We start from the raw sequence: 24,782 nt of genomic DNA on the forward strand, positions 1-24,782 counted from the left end.
CTTTCTATTTTGGCCCTACTGTATCTTTTTATAGCTTTGTAAATAAGGAACATATTCGTGGCCTGCCTGCGACTGATGGGTTTGTGTTGATATCAAGCCCCTAGTCAAATCTAAGGTTATTTATGGTTTTTAAACTTCCTTAAAAAGTACTTTGGAACATTTCCATAAAAAAGATACCAGCCCTTGAAAAACTCTGATTAAATTTATGCTGAGCCCAGATTAGATGGCTAAACTCTAGGTATGAAAATATCCACATATAACCATGTGTTCAAATACAAAATGGTCACGTGATGAGCAGTGTGGCTTTTTTGGCAGTTACATCTTGGAGGACATAGTGGAGACATGCAGATGATGAAGGTCCACACAGCAGCGTCACACACTATGAATGGTGAGACTGTCACAACATCCCACTGACAATGTCAGATCTTCCCACCTTTCTCCTTAAAGTTCAGGATTACATACTTGACGAGCGAAATCTTTGATGACAGGTGCAATACAAAATAACTTAAAAAATATAAAATTATCTAAGTACATTCATCCTGAGCTTACTTGACTATACTCGATTGCCCGTGGTATATATTATAAATCATATGACTTTTGCTTTCAACATTGATTCTTCTTTCATTTTGATCGCAAGACAAAAAAAAAAAAAAAAAAAAAAAAAAAAAAGGCATTTTTTTTTCTGTTCCCTTATTTTCTTCTAAAGAGATAAACAGTTGTGGCACCAGAAGTGAATAGATAAGAGACAGGTGAACTGTATACATGACTGTTACCTTGGTTTTCTTTATAATGACCAATTACAGAGGTGTTGGCATGAGAAGGATGTGGGACGTTAGGTAGAACTGCTTGCTGCCGGTTTATACTGAATAAAAAGGATGTTCTTCATCAGTCACCAGTGATGGAACCAATGCGAAAAGAAAACAGAATGGAAGTTTAGAATATCTCATCTTGTACGCTGGCTACTCTTATTTCATTTTGCAATTTAGCCCTCGACTCTTTGATAACAGGACCGACATCCCAAGATGCCTGTCGGCATGGAGAATGCTGGAGCCCATTGGCTCCCCAGAGCCCATGGCTTTCTGTGGTGCCTGGCGACACCCATTCGTCTCTAGCCCCTTTCTGTCGTCTTTACCCCTCCCTGCCCAACAGAAAGTAACATGCCTTAACCCCTGTGTTTTGCACTGGGCCAGATGGAATGCTTGCTTGACCTGTGGCCCAGAGGTTACCTTTGAGTTAATGTCTCCCATTGTTTTGCTCAGCTAAGAAAAAGCAGGTCTAACTCAAGGAAGGGGGAACGTGGTGGGCATTGGGGAGAATTTTAGTACTGGATTCTTGAGCCTCCTGCAACACATGTTAAGATGGGTTAGTTGTGCTTGCTTTCAAAGCTATGAAAAGCCGATGTTCTAGACAGTCTTCTCATGGATAGGCTATCCCCTCGACCCTCCGGCTTGGAGGACTTACTTCTCTGGAAGGGATTTCGGAGGCTTGCCGTGTTCCTCTGTCTGTCAAGCTTGTCACTGATGGAGAAGCTCTTTCTGGTATGTGCATATGGCACACTTGGCTCCTCTGCCGAGTAGCTGTTGGCGCGCTCTATCTTGGGAACTGTGATGTTGTTGGATAGGGTTCTGTCTGCATTTTCAGTCTCCTGAGAGGATATCGGATTGGCAGCTCTCCGGCCTCTGGCCTCGTTTTCCTCACTGTCAGAGCTAGGATGGCTCAGCTCTGCTTCTCGCTCAGGGTGGCAACAAGATAAGTCTTCCACCTTGTCTCTGAGACCTCCGGGGAAAGCGGCTCTGTCAGCTACTGCTTGGGGGGCACTGACACACCTTGTGTCAATACAGTCTGTAATACTTGTGTATTCTGCTGTTTTCATGGGCACCCCAAAGTTGGCGTAGTAGCTCCTTGAAGGAGAAAACATAAAGCTATGGGATTTTATAATGGGGGCCTCTTCCAGTAGAAAGGGTGCGGTGGCTAGGTAGCGGCTACTCTTGGAACGCTCGATGGTATGGTACATTGGAGGGTCTGTGTCCCAGGGGTTTTGGCATTCTGGGAGGTGGGTATAGTCTGAAGAAAAAGATCTAGTGTCCATAGAAGTAAGGTCTTCAAAATCAATGCTCCTGCTTGGAGGTCGGTCTGTAGGTGCAAGTGTTGCATAGGCAGTACTCGAGGGGGCCGTGGAAGGCGCTAGAGCTGAAAAGCTTGGCTCGCCCAGCCCAAGGATGTTCATGGAATTATCCAGAGGGTCTATGTCACAGTGGAGCTCATCCATGGCAGAGACATAGATGTCTATGCATGATGATGGTCTTCTGGAATCAGGAACAATGGCCAAGGTGTTGGCAGGGGCTGCAGGAGCTTTGGGTTCTTTTGCTACTGAGTGGGAGCTAGTAGCCCGGTGTAAGCTCAGGGACCTTTCTTTGAAAATGCTTTCCAACTTTTCTATACCACCTTTGTCTTTCACATTGACTGAATAGAAAGAATGGCTTCGCATACGGGGCATTAAGGTTGGAGAAGTTGGGGACATGGTCTCCTCACCTGCAGGGTCTATACTCTCTTGAAGTTTGAAGGTGTTCCCTTCCTGGCTGTTGAAGCTGCTCTGGCGGACAATGTAGGCTGCGTCTGTGCAGTCTGAGGAGGTCCTTGAGCGGATTTTGTTAGACTCTGCCCGCTCCAGACCGGTCAGGCGCTCCAGGGCTGTGGCCATGCGCCCGATGAGATCCTCCAGCTGTGCTAGCCGGATGTCCACAGTCTGGAGTGAAGCCTTCATGGAATGTTCTCTCTCATTAACTTCTTCCAGCCTCATGGACATGTTCTCCACCCTGTATGAGAAGCAAAGAGTCAGAGTCACTTGGGTCAGTTCCTCTGCTGGGGGAGTTGGAGGATCAGACTAGAAGATGTCAAAGCTGTGCTGTACTCTAAGACAGAATCAGGAGGGCTATGGGGAAAGGGAGAGGCTGAAGGGGAAAGAGTGACGTTCCTGCTGCTACTAAGGATCACAGGATCTGAATACTTTTGTGTTGAAGGCACATTGGAAATGACCTAATCCATGGGTTTTCTGTAGTTTTAGTAATTCTTAAAAGTAGTCACGCTGTTGTACAGGCTGCACTTGATCACCCAGTGCCACTCCTACCTCAGCCACCTGAATGGCTGGGATGCCAGAGAAGCTCTACCTTGTCTGCTGTAATTCAGAGGATTTTCGCTTTTAGTTCGGAGCCCCCACCCCAGGTGATGCTTCCTAGTAGCATTTAAGCACCAGAGGAGTAATAAGCCACAGAATAGCTATTCTTCTGCCGTTCTTTGTGGAGCCCAGAGGGTACAGGACTGATATCTGAAGGGGATAATGATGCCAATTTGGCCCGATTACATGTGATCACTGGTCCAAGGGCTGAGAAATGTCTGTGTGCCATAGCCTGGGTGGCGGGGCCTCTATCTACCATTCTTCAGGCTTAGGGCTCCACATCACAGAGAAAAGAAGTGAGAGAGAGAAAGAGAGGACTCAGAAGAGCGTCAGAAGAGTTGAGGCCTAACAAGGGAGATCATCAGGTGGACACAGACCGGAAATCCAACAAGAACGGAAGGAAGCTGGGAAGCAGGAGGGAGGAGCTCTTTAGCTACATTAGGAAAGTCTGATGGGAGCCCTACGAACAAAACAGCACAGACTTAAAAAATAAAATGAGAGCTGGAAGCCAGCTGCAAAGGGGCTGAAAAAAATATGCAGGGTCTGTGTACATACCTGGCTGTTCAGGAACTTGCTTTATAGACCAGGCTGACCTTGATCTCTGCCTGCCTCTACCTCCTGAGCACTGGGATTAAAGGCAGACAACAGCATACCCAGCTCAAGAACGATTTTTACCAATTTTCATGATTTCTCTGCACTCCTAGGTGGTTGCTATGTTAAGTTTTGTAAAAAGTACGGGCCAGTGTTAATCCATTTTCATCCTTCACTCTGAGTGTGATTAACCATCTAACTCCTCAACAGCCTAATTAATGATGAGGGCCCGGACCTAACTGTAAGAGTCTTAATGTAGACGCTAGGGTCAAATTTACTTTACTTTCATTCTGTAACTAGACATCTTCCTTTAAACTTTTTTTTTTTCTTGACAAATTTGGAACCAGTGAGATGGCTTGGCAGGCAAAAGCACTTGCCACCAAGTCTGATGATCTGAGTTTGATCCTTGAAATGTACATGGTAGAAGAGAGAATCCACTCCTGCAAATTGTCTTCTGACCTCCACATATGAATGAATACACAGAGCCCACCAAGAATTTATTTTTAATCATGATTTCAGCCATTCAGTGCTGACTATGGTTGAATAGCGTAAGCAACAGAATGCAGACACAAGCAATAAGCATTTATAAATGAACAGGGACCCCCAAGGAGTTAGGCACATACAGTGACTAAGTTAGGAAGAGAAAGAAGGCCATTGTTGAAATCATGGTGTTATATGGAAAGAAACTGTCTCCAGCTTTCCGTCCCTCACATCGTCAGATGGAGAGAGGTTCATTTCAGATTAACTCCGAAGATGCTGACCGTAGGGCACAGGAGAGATGGGAGGAGTCACATGCCCATGAGAAGAGAACAAGCTCTTTGTGCTTCCTGATTTCAAATCTCTGCAATCTAAAGGAAGCTGGGATTATGGAAAATTCTTTCTGGTACACGGACTGTTTACAATAGACAGGGAAATGCAGCCACACACATCTCTGCTAATGCCTCTACGCACAGACACACTCTCATGCAGATCTCTGTTCCTAGTTCTCTCTGTCTCTGTTAAGAGGCTATAAATAAGACATGTGATATCACTTGCCACTCCATTCAGAAAGGGTATCCTGGAGGATACCCAGGCAGCCAGGACAGACGCTTTGGTCTCTTGCTGGGTTACCAATGCATCCTGAGGCATTTCTGTTGTGCTGCATACTGTTTCCTTGTTGCAAGGTATTAGTTTTTGGTGTTCTTAGAAATGAAAAGGACCAACAATAATCACAGCAAAACTCCAAAATGAGCAGAAGCCGTAGAAGAAGAACAAGGTCTGGGATTGAAGTCCTGGGCTTGCTCAGGAGGCCATGCCGGGTCTTTAGGCTCAGTCTTCCTATTGCCTAGGTATCAAGAGGTCAAGCTTCTGCTCTGTTCCATGTTCCTGGCACATTCTCACTTCACTCATACTGTGAGGAACCACCCTGGCAGGTAAGAGGAGGGACTTGTCTTGCAGAGTTTGCTGACATAGAGTGAGAGACTCTGGTTCCTTCCTGGGGTTTTCAGAAGGAGTTGTTGACTTGGTCACAGTATATTGACATGTGCTGACATATTGCCTCCATCACCCCAGTTCTTTAGAGAGGCAAAGCTTTCTTGGAATCTTAATATACCCCTCCCTTCTTGCCTTTCTTGCCTCCTAGGCCTGTGGCTTTTCTGAATTCAAAAAGCATTTCGAAGGCCAGAAGACATATGCTAAGGAAATGTGTCTCAGCTATGGTAATATTCCCACATGGCAGAATTTTCTGGAAGCACATGGCTGTATGTCCATTCATAAACAGCATTCCAAGGCCTCAGAAGTAGAGAGAGCTTCAGAGTTTCAGCTCCTTCCTCTGTTTGCCAGAGAACTACTTTACAGCATATCATAAATCTCTCTATTTTGTAGTGGCAGATGTGTATAAAATCTGTGCACAGCCTTAAAACTTATTAATATTGGCTTGGTACCTATGGAAAGAACCACTCATTGGCATATGTGATTATACCTATGTATATAATCTGCATTCTCTAGAAAAGAGCAAGAGACAAAAAACATTACAACTTGTGTTAATAAAGAATCTTTGATGTGGGCACACAGAGTGTCATTTCATGAACATTAGAAGTGTTTCTCAAATCTCTGCAGCTCCGTCACACTGACTGCAGTCATCAATCGATTATGTCTTCCACACTATTCACAATTTGCTCTTTCTGTCTTTATAGAGTAGACAGTTAAAGCATAGTCACACCCGTTCTTTGTGACACTCTGAGTGTTCTTTTGAATGCTAGTTCCAAATGCTGGGTTATGAATATAGCACCTTTGGAAGATGGTTTTCTTGGTGTATAGTAGTGAAAGAGACACAAGAAACCATAGAAACATTTGCTTAGACCTAGAGCTATTAGATATCTATCTGTGTCAGGCTAGGCACCTGTGTGTGTGTGTGTGTGTATGTGTGTGTGTGTGTGTGTGTGCTGCATCTTATTTTTTTGAGGGAGGGTCTTTCTGTGAACCTGGGGCTTGCATTTTTTAAGTTAAGCAAGCCCAGTGATTCTACTCTCTCTACCCCTGACAGCACCACGGTTGGTTACTGGTGCACATGAGGCTATGCCTGTCTTCTGATGTGGGTACTGCCACCAGAGCCCTGGTACTAATGTTTGTGTAGAAGATTTTTCTTATAGGTCTCTCGTTTCTCAAAGCCATTTGATAAGTGACAAAATAATCTGCATGGAACATTTTGTATTAACATTTTTGTTCTTAATCATGTTCTATAGAAAAAAAAACACCAAAAAATTCTTGGAAAAATACTAACTATTATTCTTGCTGATTGACAGAACCTGTTTTTGGTTTATCTAGAAGAAATCAGACACTCACATAAGCCAAACAGGGGGCTCTTCTCCTCTGGATAAGAATACTTAATGGTCACAGTATGAAACATGAGCTTGTTTAAGAGCCTAAATTGGGTCTGGGTCTCCCTTGCTTTATGTCTAGGACAAAAGTTTCCGGTTTCTGGTTCAAGCCAGGTCTGTCATAAACTTACTAATTCTCCTGTCCAGCTCAGAGCTCTCACTATTTCCTGGAAAAGCCCAAAGTCTCTAGATCTGGAAATTTGATCAACTGACTGAACAGGAAATGCGCTATTCTTTCAGAAGCCCCGAGTTTTCTTGGGCAGTAAAGATAAGCGTAAGCGGCCTATGTTTTGCAGATGTGAGAATAACTCAACTGGTAACATGGGTGGTGGCAGGGACGCATCTGTATGAAGGAACACACCTTTCTGATGTAACCCGTATCCTCTCATCGTTGGATGAATTGAAGCGATCATCCTTCTCTCTGAAATACTCCTCTATGCACTGCTCTTCAAAATCATGTACTTTCTTGAGCTCATCATCAGTTATGAAGAGTTCTGTGGGGGGAGGGGGGAGAAAAGAGCCGTGAGACAGAGCAGGGACCGCAGCAGCATCTGGTCTGGGGCCTAATGACAGTTTTAAAAAAAATCCAGGCTGGGGAAAGTCTCCTAGATTCTATTGTGAGTTCCAGACAGAGTCCAAATCTAATTAGGCCACTCGAATCACCAGCTCCTTCCTGAGCTGCAAAGTCGTGCGGGCTGTGGAGCCCACCTGGGTATACCTGGCTACCACAGGAGCTGGGCTTAATTAAGGAAGCAGCAGGACTGAGAACATAAAGGAAGGAAGGGAAAGAAAGCAACTGAAAGCATGGATGGTTTTTGGAGACTCCAAATTTCCTGGGCTGTGTAGTGTGGCGTGCCGATGTTATTGATTGATACTCTTTGCTCAATCCCATCTTCTCCCCGTCTTTTTTCTTTCTTTCCTTTTTCTATTCAGAGGCAAGAGAGCCACAGAAACATATTTCTAGTCATCCTTGAAATTATTAGCAACCACAAGACCCAGTTTTGACCAAGAAAAAAAAAGCGTACTGCAGGGAGGGGGGGGCATGTAGGAAGGAGATTTGTGCTCCTCTGAGTGAAGAGAGAAAGAGATAGAGAAAGAGATAGACAGATAGAGAGATAGACAGACAGATAATAGATGGATAGATAGATAGATAGATAGATAGATAGATAGATAGATAGATAGATAGATAGTGAGGCTCTTTCTCTACTTTTCCAGCTTCCTTTCTTTTTCCTAACTTGAACATTTGATGACAAAAACTCAGGGACTGTCCTGTGACTTTGAAAACTAAATGACACAAAAGGAAGAGCTGAGCCAAAAACTAGAAGGAGTCTGGGACTTTGACCTCACTGAGCCGGGACTGGATAACTAGACTTTCTGTTATGTAAGAAGAAGAAACTTCCTTTATCTGTGCTATTGCTATTCTGGTTTTCAGCTAACAAAAGGTAAATGTCCCCATCAATGCTACAGCCACAGAAGTCTGGTTGAACTGTGAGCCTTTGAATGGTTTATAGAACATGGTTCCAGAAAGAGAGAGTTGTTTTGGAAATTTCCCAAATCAGTCTGGAAAGTCTTCCTCATCCTAGGGCCTTGAGATACCACATGGGATTGGCTCAAGCATTAGGAGAGCTGAGTCTCAACTCTTTGGGGCTTTTTTTTTTTTTTTTTTTTTAATCACTCTTGCTTGCCTAGAAACATCAACTAGAACTTGCTAGGGGCAACATGACTGTAAAAGCCACGGAGAATACAGGAAACACCAGACCAGAACAGTCAGACTACACTTCTCACACATGGCAGGTTCCTGAGGGGAGAGACAGCTCTGCCAGGGAGGGACTCCTGAGATCTGGTCATGAACCTTGAATTTTAGGATCAAGAAGGAGAGAGACCATGTATAGACCCCCTCCCCAACACCAAAGATTCATGCTACCCTCTGCTAGGGATTATTCTAAGATCCAAAGGAGTAGTTCCAATACTTAAGTACCTCATTAGACTTCTTTGATATTTGTGTATGACCCTGAGCATGTGCATACATGTGTGTATATGTGTGAGCACTTGAGTGTGTGTGTGCTAAACACTGTTGCAGTCTCTGTGCTTAGCATTTATGTGAATACCCTGCATCAAGAATCAGGGCCTCAAGCTTTTATAAAAATCACTTTATAGACTGAGCCAATCCCCGAGCCCTATGCTGTTATTTTTAAAAGAATATTCTTTGAAAAAAAAAAAACCCATTTCCACATCAGATTTTACCATGTATCTGTAACTTTACTCTTTCTGAGGCTCAACAAGAATGTGGAAATGCTCTGGGATCTTTTAATGACAGCTACAAACTGAAGGGGAGACCTTCATTCTTCCCTGATGGGTAGATAGGATATAAGCAGGGTTTTTCTTTCTGCTCTTCATAGGTGGATACACGCAGGGCTGTCCCCTTGGCTCTTCACTCTTCACAAACTGTATTAGGATATGTGAGGTCTGTCTGGGTCACTGTGTTGAGTCTGTAATTTTCATAGACTGGCCTGGTTGCTGATTTAGTTTTTTCTGCTTTCTAATCTCTCAAGGTAGGGGGAACTGCCTGTCCCTTATGCCCCGACTGCTATGGAGACCCATCATTTCCAAAGCATTCCTTGCCATAACAAACTGTGTCTTTGTCAACTATGAACTATGAAAAGTATCTCTCCTTTTTTTTAAAAATTAGGCATTTGGTTACAATGATGATAAAAATTAACCTCACAGTCCTGCACTGCATTTCCAGTCTTCTTGTGCTCTGTAGCTAAGCCAGATTTTCTACCACAAATGCTCATGCTTTATTGAAACTGACTTGGAACTCCAAGTTGACCCCCCCCCCAGTGCAATATTTTATAGGACAGCAATCAAAGCAGTATTCTTTGTCCAGGACTTGACCATGCTGACATGATTTGAGGACAAAATATCAGGGCACCCCTGTTTGCCTAAAGTTGTGTTTCAGAATGGAATGACAGTAGAATTTCTAGGTTTTTCCAACTGTCTGATTTGAATGTCTAGAAAGAGGTTGGGCATTGCTAGTCAGGAAGCTTCGGCTTTAGAGAAGCAGGTAACCAAGTAACTTTGGTTTTAAACTATGGGTGTATTGGTGTCCCATGGACCATAGGTTGATTCTCGGACCACCATCCCAGAGGCTCTAGTTTGTGGATTTAGTGTAGATGTAGACTTGATACATTTGGAAAAGGTACAGTAGCTTGTCTATAAGTCATTGCACTTCCAGCAACTTTAGAGAGTTTTGCCTAGGGGGCATTTAGGAGCCTGCAGGAGCCACTGGTACTTATATGTTAAGTCTCCTGCTATGAGTCACACATTCTTACACAGTGAGAAACTGTTCCAGCCCAGTGCCAGCCAAACTTCCCTTCAGAAATACTGGGATAGAAGGTGAGTGGTGGGTGGTAGAGAGGCCATTGTTCTGTGCTCTGAAAGCAAGGCTCAATATATATATATATATATATATATATATATATATATATATATATATATATATATATATATATATATATATATATGTAAAATGCTGCAGGCTTAGAAAACATTTAAGATCTGAAATAGTGATAGTCCTAGAAACGAGCACAAAAGAATAAAACTCAGGACACACTGCTTAAAAGAATTATATCTAATTTAGCACTTGGTACATACTGACGCAGCTGATTTACAAGGGGATCCTTGGAAGAAGTGTGTGTGTGTGTGTGTGTGTGTGTGTGTGTGTGTGTGTGTGTGTTTGTGTGTGTGTGAAGATGGAACACCAGCACTCTCGGAGAATGCTTTTTCTCTTATTAGATGCGGCCAGAAAATCTGGTTTTAGCTCATTTTATACTGTCCTTCTTCTATCCTGTCCCATCCCCCTGAATATGCCTGAGGCAGGGGAACCAAGGAGGGTGTAGATCCTGCCCCACTGCCTATGGGAATGGCTGGGAACTTCCGGCTGCAGGTGCCGGCTTGTAGCTCACTCAGGCCGTAGTCCCTTTCATCCGGGTCACTCTCATGCTTCCTCCACCGGCAGCATACGTGCTGGAATATCATAGTCATGTGACTGAAGATGATGAGCGGTGGGGGCAAAACCGGCCTCTCGTGGAAAGTCATGATGAGCTGGTACCTCTGAAATTTCCATACTTGGTTGGATATCGACTTGACTTCAAAAAATGTATTGCTGAAACAGACAAGAAAGTCACATGACAAACAAGAATTACTTTTTTGAAGTATCGGCTCTCTCCGCCTGCGGCCCATTTATCCCCTCGTATATGCCTGAAGAAGTAGCCACTCACTTGAAGACAGCGATAAGGAGGTTGACCAGAAGGATGTTCGCCACCAAGAGGTAGCAGGCCATGATGGCTGGTACAATCCATGCTCCTGTCTTGCATGGGGGCAGCTGGATTGTCTTGCCATCCTCTCGGGTCTCATTCTGTCCACAGGGAGCTAGAGGAAGTGACACAGTAAGAAATAAGGAGCCGTGGCTATTTGATTTATATTAACAAAGAAAGAGACATTTAAATAAGGGGTTTAAATGGAAGAAAAATACAGCCACCTGAAACAGCAAAATGTTTAAAAAAAAAGAGCCAAAATAGGAAAATGAGATCTTCATGAATATTCAAAGGGCCACCACCATTGAGGAGAGGTAGTTCTACTTGTGTCCCCAATCTGTCATCAGACTGTAAGTTGTCTCTATAGCCACCTGCCTGGTCCTTCAGTCCTTCAACCCCTGGTAGTGGTGAGAGGGCATTTGGTGTCCCTAAAATGTTTGGTGAAGGCTTTTGGAGGAGCCAGAGCCAAAGTCCTACCTCCTGGCAAGTTACTTTCAAAATGTGCTGTGGAGGCCTCCAGCCGACAGATTGGAGCCAAGCATGGCAGGCTATTGATTGAAAATTAACTCCAGGGCAACTATCAATTGCTGCGAGAAACAATCCATGGCCTCGGCCAATGATTTGCTGTCTCAGTACAGAAGGAACAGTGCTGCGCAGCACCCTGAGAAGCACCCAGAGAAGCACCCAGAGAGCTTGTCACTTGGTGTCCCTGATGGATGAGGAGGATAATGGGGAATAGTGTAACAGGGATGGACCACAGAGTCTACTTGTCTATAAAAAAACAAGCCAACCACATTTTAATTCCAAATATGTGCATTTGAGGAACACGACGTAAAACCTAACTCCAGGGACTAAATGGCAAAGGCAGGGGTGTTCAGGGAGATGTGGAGGTGGGAGCGAGAAGGAATGTGCTGTGTGGGATTGGGTGAGCAGAAGTAATATGCTAATGAGGCCAGCTCGGAGTTTCCAGGTAAGTGGAAGGGAGCAGGTGAAGTCCCGAATAGAATAATGCTTTAGAGCCCTGCACACTGTGGTTCACAAAGCTTGTCTTTGTTACTTTTCTATTGCTATGAGGAGACACAGTGGTCAATGTAACATTAAAAAAAAACATTTAATTCAGGGCTTGCTTATAGTTTCAGAGGGTTGGTTCATGACTGTCACCATGGGGAGCATAGCTATAGGCAGGCAGGCAGGCAGGCATGGTGCTGGAGCAGTAGCGGAGAGCTTACATCTGATTCATAGGCAGCAGACAGGGAGAGGAGTGAGACTGGGCCTGGTGTAGACTTTTGAAACCTCAAAGCCAACCACCCAGTGACACACCTCTTCTTACTACTCCAAGAAGGCCATGATTCCTAATCTTTTCTAAACAGTTCCACCAACTGGGAACTAAACATTCAAATATATGAGGCTACAGGGACCAGTCTCCTTCAAACCGTTACAGAGATAGATGATGCTTGCAGGTAGGTACTAGGGGTAGGTGAGATAGCCATTCCCTTTCAGCTGCTGCACGTTGGCCTTGGAACAGGGCAAGTTTATATCTGTGTTTTAGCAATGATAAGAACATCGCAAGTGGTCTCATCACTTCCCAGAAGGTGCTGCTGAGGATCTGGCAGGAGGGTTTGCATGGACCCCAGGATCTACAAGGTTTAAGCAGGACAGCAAGGAGACCTACTGTTCTCTATAACTCCTTCTGCCTTGGACAGTACACTGCAGAGGTTCTCAGCCTTGACTACCCAGGGCTCACTCAGCAGCCTAAAATACTAACGTCCGGCTGTCCGGCTCTCACCCAGACAATTAAACCAGAAGCTCCATGACATTGTAGGTCTGGCATTTCATCTTAACCTTCCTTGTCACTTGCCTCAGTGGTTGAGTAACTGAGCTTTCAATTAAGTTGCAAAAGCCACATGATTTTTTTTTTTTAATATAAAACACATCTTTGCAGCCAGCAAGGGTTTTTTTTTTTTTTTTTTTTTTTTTTTTTTTTTTTTTTTTTTTTTTAGCAGTGGGCCAGCAAGTCACTGATTTTATGGCCAGGATAAGATGTCCAAAAGTACTTCCTTTGTCTCTATATTGGCAGATAATTGGATGTGGGAATGGGGTGTATCTTGCTACTGACATAACAGGGTAGTTCTGACCACTCAAGGCAGCCTCATAAGATGGTCTTGGAAAGAAATTCACTGACAGATGATGTCCAGACCCTATAGGTGGCTCTCCAGGGCTGCCTCTTCTCACTTTTCCTTATGGGCACAACATGGACCAACTTTCTTGTTCTTAGAAGCCCAGTCTATCTTTTGCTTCCCGATTCTGAGCCACATTGTGTCTACTGCTTCCATTAGGCCTGTGTGGACAACTTAGTCCCACTCTCAAGCTTCACCTTGCGTGTATCTCTTCTCTTTCATGCATGCAAAGAAGCTTACTTTCTGCCATTGCCCAGTTACTGGTTTGTAACATACACGAGATTCCCAATGAAACATCATTCTTCACGGTTATCCTCCTCTTGGCTCAACACATACACATAGCATATTTGCACACACCTGGAAACAGTCAGCATTTATTGATTGAGTAAACAAAAGATTCCTTCTTGAGCAACTGTGCTATTGCTGTTAGCTTGGTTCAGTCAGGCAGTAGAGGTATCAGGCCAGTCTGAGGAACATCATCTAGATCAGTGGTTCTCAACTATCTTATTGCTGAGACCCTTTAAAACAGTTTCTCATGCTGTGGTGACCTCTAACCATGAAATTATTTCATTGCTACTTAATACCTGTAATTTTGCGACTGTTATGAATTGTAAATCTCTGATAGGTAAGATATCTGGTAGGTGACCCCTAAAGGGGTCTCGACCCACAGGTTGAGAATAGCTGATCTAGATTCCACGGCAAGTGCAGCATAAATGAGCTTGATGTTCCTTGTGACAGTGACAATGATAATAAAAGTGAATCATTAAGAGGCAGCCTTTATTTGGCAATATCAGCGAAGACGCTGTGAGTGTTATGGGCAGCAGTTAGTACGAAGGATTGCTCCATGAGGGCTTCTAATGACACTCTTGTTCTGGGTATTTGTCAGCACTAGAAAGTGCAGTAACTCAAACAGACAGATGTCTACCACTAGTGAGGATGAACAGGGTGTCTTCCAGATCTGACAAGCAGCAGTTATTAGGAAGGAGGGTAAGTTATTGCAATGGTCCTATGATGCCAGCAAGTTGCTTAGGGATGTTCCCAGAGATGTGCACCAAGATGTCACATGACATGGATGGAGGTTTAGGGATGTGGGGGCTGGTTGCTTTCACTGCATCTCCCCCCTTTTCACCTTTCTCCATTTGCATTTGATTCCTTTTCTCTCCCAATACTTTTGCAAACATGAATTAGTCTACTACCAGTGTTATATCAAGTGGCATGCTACCCTCTCTGTCAATGGCAGTCAATAGAGTCCCTGTAGATGTTTGCAGAGTCTAGATCTTCCCTATCCACTGCCCTTTCCTTAAAGAAGAGCATTCTGTATACTCCTGTGAACTCACTTTACTCCCTCCATCCTCCAGTTAAAGCAAAATGTCGACCAACTGAGACATACGGGAAACCGTCCCTTTCCAACTACATGAACCATACAAGTCTGTTTTTCCAGTGAGCTTTAATTGGATCACTGTCTTGTAATGAAGACTCCTGACTGTAGGTAGGTATGGTGGTGCATACCTGTAGTCCTAATATCAGGGAGGCTGAGATGGGAGGAGGCTTGTCTGTTAAACCTTGGTGGGGGTAGAAATAGAGAGAGGGGTTGCCAGGTGATATAATTACACCCCCATCCACATCCACACTCAGTAAAACAAGGTGTTCATATTTAGAACTTTGGAGTACATGGGAAGTTGGAAGTTGTACCCAGGTACATAGAATCTTACCCCAAGCTCAGGCAAAGTCATTTTTTCTAAGACAGGGTTTCTCTGTGAAAAAAAAGTCTTCCATAGCCTGGACTCACTTTATGGACCAGGCTGCCCTCAAACTCACAGAGATCCACCTTCCAGTGCCTCCCTTATTGGCTGGGATTAAAGGTGCTCACCAGCATGCCTGGCCCTCTGAGTTGATGTCTTAAGTTTTAGGGGCCAAAGTAGAGAGATTCAACTACTTTGTTTCTTCCCCAAAGTAGAGAACAAACTAAAAATGGTCTACTCTGATGATGCTGAACTTTTGTCCAACTGTCGTCTCAGAAATGGGCGATATGGACTATTTACAAAAATTTGTGAGGGGGGGAGGTAGATACAAGCCCGAAGAACTGGCCATATTGTGTACATAGCGAGCAAGCCTTGGAGCAAGGAAAGTGAGTTCCAGAAGTGTCAGTCAGGGCAGATATGGGCGCAGAAGGGATATTTGGCTATAACTGATGCATCTGCACAGTTACAACCAAATTTGAAGGGAAACCTGTGCTTTGTGTATGTGGGTCACACTGACACATCACATGGAAGGAACTGCAAAAGCCAGTTCTCCTAATGATGCGTTCATAGGTAGAAATGTGCAATTAGACTTTGGAACACATTGATGGACTAGTCACAATCTGGCCAGATTATGTGGGTGATCTAAAAAAAGCTACAGCCATACCTTGTAAAAGTGCATTCCAGTAGTTGAAACTAACTGTTCCTCCCCCAACCAGTAAAAACTTTCCAGTAATTAAGAGTACTTGCCAAACATGAATAGGATCTTGGGTTCAATACCGAGAACTGAAATGGGGAGGACCTAATCTGAAATAAAGAGCTAACAGCATCCTTCCTAGAACATAAACTCTAAGAGCAGTATTTTGTCTCTCTTGTTCACCAAACTGAAGAACACAGCCTCCTGAGCACCATCTGGCACATGCAAGTGGTAAACAGGGATGGCGGTACTCTCTGCATGGTGACACCAGCCACTAGGATGCAGTGGCATGCATCTATCTCTCTAGGTGCCACATTGATGCTTACTACCAGGTCACAGTCTGAGTGTTTCCCTACTTACTTCTAGTCCTCACCAAGTGCCATCATAACCTGCCAGTATAGAAAGCTGTCATGGTAGCAAAAAACCAACAGTGAAAAACATAGGATTGCCCTCCCAAAGTCCTTGTCCAGAACACTAGAAGATCTTACTCTCTATGCTGTTGTATAACCTTCCATTGCAAATGAGCCTTCCTACCATCCAGTACTCATGCATACAATGCTAATTAATCTTAATATTCTTTCCCTTTCAGCTAAGATATTACTTTGGAATTCTTTTTTAGATAAAACTCTTGACAGTATGGCCAATACACTGTAATTATTACAAGGCATGGAGCCATTCTTAGCTCTTTATCAAATGGGAATGCAAGGGTAGGGATAAAAGATATTTCCTGTCCCTTGTAAGAATCCCCCTCAAGCCTACAAGGTTTAGTGGTCACTTGACCTATATCTCAGCTGCAGAAATCCAGTGTTCCAGAATCAGAAACCTTTCCTATTATAGACATTTCTGATTGTGACACAGACTTCTTTCCATACATCACAGGACCCGAGGACATGAACTTGTCCTGCCAGTTAAAACAGGCATCTTTACAAGTAGATAATTCTTCAGAAAATATTAACCTCACTTCTTTCTCTGTCTGAGACCCTTAGAAGTGCAGACAGTAGACCTGAAATAAGCACCTATGGAAGGGATGCTCTGTGCCAGCCTCCACTGGGCACTTTACATGGGTCTCCCTCCCAGCTTTGTAAGAAACACACCTGTCATGCCAACACTCAGGCAGTGGAGCAGAAGGATTGGGAGTTCATGGTCAGATCTGGCTATGTAATGAGACCCTAGCTCAAAAGCTAGAAAGAAAAACAAACATGCTTGCTTTATAGTTGAGGGGTGGAATGCCTTTCTCAAGGTTGTAGAGCTACCAAGAGGTAAAGCCTGTCATTCTCTTTTCAAAACATGCTGCAATTGGTACCAGAGATGGAATTATGAATGTAGAAGAAATGAGTACCTTTGACTTCTGACCTGTGTACACTCCACTCTTTCTCATATGGCCTTGCCAATGTGCTCACCCTAGTGACCAATGGCTGCATACTTAAATGCCAGGTGTTACGCTTGAGGTGTGACCTTGATAAAAATTTGACATGATAGAGGTCAGAAATCTTCAAGACCTTTGTTAGTGTTTCAGAAGAATTTGGGAAGAACAGTGAAGCCATCCATACAAGCCAGATGGATCAGAGTCTCTTTGTTTAGTGCCCCCAAAGAGGAACTTCACAAAGATGAGAGGAACATCTCAATTAGAGACAAATGAGGGAATTTGAAAGATCCCTGAATTCTTTTCTTGTCTTTACTGATACAAGTAACTGGCCTGAACTGCTCAAAGTAACAGGTAAATGGGACTCTTTAAAGATCAGAGCCCAAAGAAAGCAAGTTCATATAATAGGGAGATAAGGCATAGGGACTAATATCCCCGAAGACACTTGTTTTTCAGTTGTTGTCTCTTCCTAGAATACACAGGGAAAGAAAATGTTTATTTATTTAATATGCATACAACATTGTTCCTTCAAAGTCAGAAACATTTAAAATTAAAGACTGACTGACTGATGTTTGAAATAATTGACTTTAGTCTTAAAGATGAGACCAAGAAGGCTATTTCTTGAGGCCCATCCCTTCCTCTCAATGTCTGAAAGAAAGAAACAAACAAAAAACAAACAAAAAGCCTACAAAGTTTATCCCAAACTACAGGAAATGGGGTAAAAGAGCTTAGTTAAATGTCTGACTTTTAAACTTTTATTTCATGTTTTGAAGAAATTATTTTCAACTAAATATCTGTCTTGAGGGCTAGCAATATGACTCAGTTAGCAAAGGAACCTGTAGCCAAGCCTGATAATTTAAGTCATCAGCCTGATGACTGGATCCCTGGATCCAATATGGTGGGAGAAGAGAACTAACCTACAAGTTGTCTTCTGACTTCCACACATGCACCACAGCACACTCATGCTTCCTGAAGTGAATAATAAAAAGTGTAATAAAATTTAGTTTTAAAAATCCACTTTGAAAAGACAAGACAATGAGGATTACTCTACCTGTTTGTCCCCAAAGACCTAGAATACCATGGATACCACCTGGCACCTACTCTGAGGGCTAACTCTCAGAGAAATGCCTTTAGTTCTTTCTTGTAACATGATAGCCTTCAGTACAAAACAACTAGAGATGCTCCTTTTTGTATGCTAAACTCTTTCTAGAATTTTTCTTATCTAAATGTCTTCAATTATCTTAGATCCAGATGGACTGTCTCTGTGGAAGTGTGTAGAATTTTCTATGGCTTGCTGGGAGTGACAGTGTCCCATGTAGTCAAGGACAGGAATTACAAAGGTAAGCCAAGTCAGACCGGATTCTGTACAAAGGCACCACCAACTAGTTCCTGTCTTATTCTTTCTTTTTCCTGTCCCAAACTCAGCTGCTAGAGATGTACTGACATCACACATGATGATGAGAACATGACACGACACAGAGGCAGCCATTAGAAATTGGCAAGTTGTCTCAAGTCCTGCATCTAAGAGAAAAGAGAGTTAGACTGTTGATTTTCCCTAGATGGGTAGTGCCACAGAAGAGGGAGTCTGTGATGATATTAGAGCATGGGAACAGAGCTTTGAATAGCATTGCATCAGATGGTAAAATAATGACCTCTTTTTTTATTTAAAGGTTTGTTTATTTTATGAGTTCTCTATCTATATGTACATGCCAGAAGATTACATCAGATTCCATTATAGACTATGTGAGCCACCATGTAGGTGCTGGGAATTGAACTCAGAACCTCTGAAAAAGCAGCCAGTGTTCTTAACCACTGAGCTATCTTTCCAGCCCCAGAAAATGACCTCTTTAAGGCTTGTTCAGTTGTTCCTGACAGCAGCGGGAAGACACTGTCAGTTTGAGGGTAGTGTTTGCTTAACTTCTCTCTCACAAACCCTACTTTCCAGTAAAGTTGAGACAGGCTTAAGTACCTGCCAAGAATTTCATAAGTGTGGTGTTTTTCTTTTGTTTCTTTTGTGATTGTCTTCGATTTACACCAAATCATAGTCATTTTCAACTTATGGCCATGACATTTTTTTTTTCAAGTAAATTGAGCTTTAAAACTTGATTCAGTTGAAAAATTACAAGGAACAGAATAGAGGTTACAAAACAGAATATGGTTGTTTAAGTGTTGAGAAACACTAAATTAGATGATGTCCAAACCTCATCTGTTCCTAACAGTGTATTGCTCCATGGTTCCAAGAAAAGTCATGAAGTTCATAGGTCTGCCCCACCTGGGTACCAGTGACATAATCTTTAGCTCTTTAGGGCCATCCTGGTGTATAGTCACTGGATATTAGAATATCTTTAGCTTTGAGCTGTTCAGAAATCTATTCTAATCTAATGACTTAGAAAAAAGTATGTCCCAAATCTTAGGTGTGTTATGGGCATGTTGAGGGGTATTCTGGGGGGCTGGGGAAGAGAGAAGAGAATTCAATTCTTTTTATATCTCAGTGCTATGTTCTTGCTAATGTATATATATATATATATATATATATATATATATATATATATATATATATATATATATATATATTATATGCTGTCATTTATTTGATGGTTTACATATAGATCATCATTTATTTGCTGGTTTTGGAAAGAGCTTCAGAAATACAATCTCAACAGTTTATTGTTTTGTTTTAGGAATTTCCATCAGGACAATTGCATCTTAGTACCCCTAGGGAAGGATACACTGGAAGCTGCTGCTCAAACCGGTGAGTTAGGGTGGTGATATGACAGGTGGATTGCCTCAACAGCCCTAACTTCCTCCTTTCCCAGTGTCCAAGATCCTTTGCTAAGTGGCTGTGGAACTCTCATCGCATGTGTGGAATCTAGTTCCATGATCTCTGATTCTGAATTTGGCAACATTGGTTACTTTGGTGAATGAGATATTTGTCAATACAACCCACATAAAACTTCAAGAAAGCCCTCATGCTTCAATTTCCACTCTTCTATCTCAACTATAACCACGGCAGATGTGCTTACACCAGCCAGTCCCAACTATAACCATGGCAGACGTGCTCACACTAGCCAGTCTGAGGCCGAGACACATGCACATGGAGACTCTGCTCCTATATGCAGCTGATAGTTGCAAGGCAGCCAAGGTAAAATAAGTCATTTATTCAGTGCACAGGCTTGCAAAGTCATTAAGTGCTGTGGGTTAAAGCATGGGGTCAGGGATGGTTTGACCTCTTGTGCAATTGAATCTACAGACACTTTTCCCTATTCATTGTGGGAAGAGGTGGCCCTTTAAATGACAAAGTCCTTTCTCAACTTTTTCTGCTCTGATGAAGAGAAAATGAATTTTCCCTTCTTTTCTCCCTAGCTCCAGAACACCCCAAATATACCAACACAAGACCTAGGTTTGGGAATCCTGTTTTTTAAGTCATTATATTAGAATAGCAAATGGATTTCCAAAGAGCTTGAAGTAAAAACTGTGCGAATAGCAAGTGACTATGAGCCTGGGTGACTCTAAAGAGTTAAAGACTGTGTCACCAGTACCCAGGTGGGGCAAGCTTAAGAAACTTACACCTCTAATTCAGGTCACACCCAATTGGAACATCCTATCACTGTCCAGTGACCAGGAGCTAATCAGAATTGTCTTTCAGAAGCTAACCTTCAGTGCAGAGATTTTTAGCTAGACCATGGCAAATACTTAATTGAAAAGGCAGGTAGAACCAGGCCATATTGGTCCCACAAGAGTGAAGCAAGATATCTGAAAGGAGGAGAGGATGAGACAAAGGACAGGGAAAGAGGCTAGAGAGTAGAGAGAGAAGCAGATGGCAGAGGTCACGTGCTCTGGCGCTGACTCTCCCAAACCACTTCCGATTTCATTATCAACCCACGCCACGCTGCCGCTGCATTCCTGACTCCAAATGCCTCTGTGGTATCCACTACTGGGCTCATCATCAATCTTTCTTTAATTTAGTTTGAGTGGTTTTGTTTTCTTGGAACCAACATTTTTTCTTTGCGTCACTAGTGTCTTAGAGTGAAACAGCTTCTGACTAGTAGTTTGTCAGAGGAGGCTGAAAGATGTAAATAAACATTGCTTAACATAGTTCTGCTTGTGGGCTCACCTCAGTCTGTCTGTTGGTCTCTCTCTCTCTCTCTCTCTCTCTCTCTCTCTCTCTCTCTCTCTCTCTCTCACACACACACACACACACACACACACACACACACATGCATACATGAACACACACACACCCCTCCCTTTTGATATGTGCCTAAACAAAATAGGATCAAATGAGAATTTTTTTCTTCAAATCAAAACAACAAAAATATAGAGACCAAGTGTAATAATTATTCTTAACTGTAAACTTGATTGGAATGAGAAATGCCTATAAAAATAGTAAAACCCACATTTGGGGACATCTCTTGAGAGTACACTTAGACCATGAAAGTTCTGACTTATTGAGTTTATAAATTCCTGATGTTTCTTGATATGATGACATTAGGGGTGTGTGTGAAAGGTAGGAGGTAGGGACTTGGTACTGGAGTAGGTCACCAGGGATGAACCTTTGGGGCTATACCCTGCTCTGGCCCCTTGCAATAGCCCTCCTGTGGTTCCCAGCCTTCATGAGGTGAAGCAGCATCTTAACCACAACTTTCTGCAGCAATGATGGTCTGCTCAAAAGAGAGGGGGAAATGGCCATGGGAGTGACTCCTCTGAATCTGCATGCCAAAATAACCCCATCTTTCATTAAGGCAGGCATTTCTGTCAGGCATTTTGGTCACAGTCACACAAGAGTTACGAGTACAAGTAAATAAATACCCATAGTTTGCTTCTCTGGATTTGTGTGTTGCTAGGTTTGTGTGTAACTTTTTGGATTTCTGACCATCCTACTTTCATTTCTCAAATACCAGGGTTACAAGTGTGTGCTGCAACACACATTTATACTCCACTGTACTTTTTTTTTTTTTTAATTTGAGACAAGGACTTCCTATGTAGCCTCAAGCTATCACCTGACTACAGAGTTCTACATGCAGGAGATGGTAGTTCTCCTATTATAGGTACAAGAGAGGAGATTCCAGATCCCATTCTTATTGACTTGGCCACAGAGAGCTTCCCCTGAAAGGCCACATGCACTTAGCTTGCTTGCCACACATAGAGGAACCCATATGTTGCTTTCTTTAAATTGGGGTTGTATGCTTTTCCAGAAAACCACACATCTCCAGTGAGTTTGTGCTCATCAAGATATCTGAAGGGGGATGAGCCAGAACTCTCTCTTCAAGAGGGCTGTCCTATAATGAAGAAACTAGTAATAGAACATCAGGGTTGTGTGTGCCTTGAGGGTTTTGTGCAGTGAGCCAGATGGCACATCTTTGCCTGGATGCACCTTAGGGGACAGAAGGCTGTAACAGCTCCACAGAAATGATCCATGGCTCCCATTGACTCTCATCAGACTGTGCTTGAGGGCCATCACATTCATAGACGTGATCAATATGGCCCCTAACATTCAGTTCATGAACATAAGCAAATTCGAGTTCCTGCTGACATTATGTACACATTTCCTGGCAAGCGATAATACAGGAAAGCCCTTTGTCCTCGTGGCTCCCATTTCCTAGTCCCCATCCTCTGGCGCACTTCCCTCTCTTTGTCCCTAGCTCCCTTTCTGTACTGCAGATGCCAAGCTCAATCCCCTTGTCTCCCCATCTCTGTGTCTTCCTTCAACCAGAGCTGCCCACTCTCCGGCTGATGATACTTGAGCAGCACAGAACACAGATTGTATGCAATCCACGTTCTGCTTTGAACCCAAACAGCTGTTGGCAGGCTCGGACGCCAGGGCCCAGCTTGCTGTTGGTAGTAGACATCCAAATGTAGGCTGCATATTAACATCGCCATTGTTCAATAGAGTAGGTGACAGGAAACCCTTACACACAGGACTAACATAATGCACATCATTAAAATCAGCATTTCAATCTTCATAGGTTTATCTGTTAAAACGACCCCCAAATGTTCATTAAATGGAGCTGTGAAAAAAAGGGAAATGGAGGGAAGACCCTTTGCTGTTCATCTCAGCTTATCTAATTACAACAATCACCCCATTCTAATTCTCTGTCGTGATAGCTGCCTGCTACTGGTCTATCTCATTAAATCATTTCTTGAAGTTACTATGCACAAGGTGCCATCTTGGGCAGGTTCAGGTGGAGTCCTCAACCTGCCACTGACATCTGTGTATCTTCAGGCTTACTCATAGGTCAGAGCCTCAGTATTTCCATCTTTAAGCCCGAGGTAATGATACTAGAGATGACATTATTGATGAGGATATTGATACATGACTAGTTTCCTCGGCGATCCATCTAGCCAGTATTTATAGAAGTCCTGTAGGAGGCAGGTTGGGCATATACCAGTGAACAAAACACCAAAGGCCTATGTTGTTCTAACATCTGCTCCAGGAAGGCAGTGGTTGTGCTGAGGGGCAGAGGTCACAGGGAGTGTAGAAAAAAGAAGCAAGAATGAGAAGCAAGTACAATGAATGAGCAAACCATGTCATGTGTAGGGAAGCAACTGGTATGGGAGCAGGAATGGGTACAGGTGGCCAAGAGACCACACTGGGAGAGCATGATGGGAACAGACTGGTCTTGGATGGGGTTGTTGGCTGACAAGTGCTGAGCGAAGGCTGCTCCACACAGCAGGCCCTGCTTAGCAAAGGCTCTGAGGTGGAAGCCTGCCTGCTGCATGCTGTGAGCTCAGGAAGATCCCTGTGCCCAGAACCATGCTGGGAGAGCAGCTGGAGGAAAGGGAAGGGTAAGGGCAGAGAGCATCACGTGTGGACTCTGGAGAGACCTCAGAGAAACAGATTCTGAGGTGACAGGCAGGGTGACAAAACAAAACATTCTGTATTGTAATCCTGGGTTTAATTCAAATAAGCAATAAATTTCCCTTCTCCACTCCATGTTTCTGCCTGATGACTTTTCAGCTCTAGGTAAGCCATCTAGTTTTTCCAGGATTTAATTTTTGTTTTCTGGTAGTTTATTCTGCCCTTAGTGAAATAGGGAGGACCTCTGCACTCAGCAGGGAGCACTGACAGCATTTGTGTTTTGCTCCCATATAGTCTGCAAGGATCGCTCGCTTGTACAGAAAGGAGCTAATGACACGTGGCAGCTGGGCATGGTGACAAAAGCCAGTGACTCTAGAGCTTTGTACAAGGGTTTCAAGTTCAAGGGCAGTCTTGGCTAGACATTGTGTTTGAAGGCAACCTGGGTCACATACCCAGACACTGTCTCAAAACAAAACCTAAATATCAAATAGAAGATATTGCAGGGCCCACGCAGCTGTCTCTCAGCCCCACCCACACAGTTCACCCCACCTTTAGGCCAAGAAACAGCCCCACTAAAGGAATCTTGATTTCTAATCTGATTTGAGCAGAAGTAACTTTTACAGAGAGGTTGAAAAGCTCACGGCACGAGTGAGAATAAAATGCTTGTGGAAGGCATCAGGGTCCGAGCCTAGCTTTTTTCTCCATGGTTATAATCCACCGTGGTTCCGCTCAGTACACACTGTTCCATTCACCTGCTGTGCCTAGGAACAATAAACCTAGGTACAGGCAAACCCTTTCCTTCCTTAAGAGCCTTAACCTTTGCAGGAGCAGGAAGACCAACCGGGAGTTGGCAGAAGGTCTGAAAACTCTCTGAATGGTTTGACTCATCGGATGACATACAAGAGAATTAAAATTCCTATTTGGCTTGCTCATGAAGATAGGAGTGCTTTGGTTTAAAATATAAAAAGTGAAAGAGATGGCTTACAGAAATTTTAGATTAATATATTCAGCTCGGTTGATTACAGTCAGTGAGGACACTGGAAAATGAATTAGCTTCACTTCGCCAT

At 43.3% G+C, this 24,782-nt stretch overlaps 1 protein-coding gene across 21 annotated transcripts in view; it reads right to left on the reverse strand.

The window, feature by feature from the left end:
- Positions 1-1,363: 1,363 nt before the first annotated feature.
- Positions 1,364-24,782, reverse strand: part of TRPM3 (transient receptor potential cation channel subfamily M member 3) — a gene marked incomplete at both ends in the record, with an annotated part of 816,961 nt that continues 793,542 nt past the window's right edge. For all 21 annotated transcript variants that reach the window (XM_080911710.1, XM_080911707.1, XM_080911721.1 and 18 more), the window contains 4 exons: positions 1,364-2,816; positions 6,986-7,118; positions 10,590-10,789; positions 10,905-11,055. In XM_080911710.1, coding sequence (XP_080767836.1) covers positions 1,364-2,816; positions 6,986-7,118; positions 10,590-10,789; positions 10,905-11,055 — 1,937 coding nt within the window. The remainder of the gene's footprint in view (positions 2,817-6,985; positions 7,119-10,589; positions 10,790-10,904; positions 11,056-24,782) is intronic.

Source organism: Micromys minutus (assembly GCF_963924665.1).
Source record: "Micromys minutus genome assembly, chromosome: 2".
NCBI classification, from domain to species: Eukaryota; Metazoa; Chordata; class Mammalia; order Rodentia; family Muridae; genus Micromys; species Micromys minutus.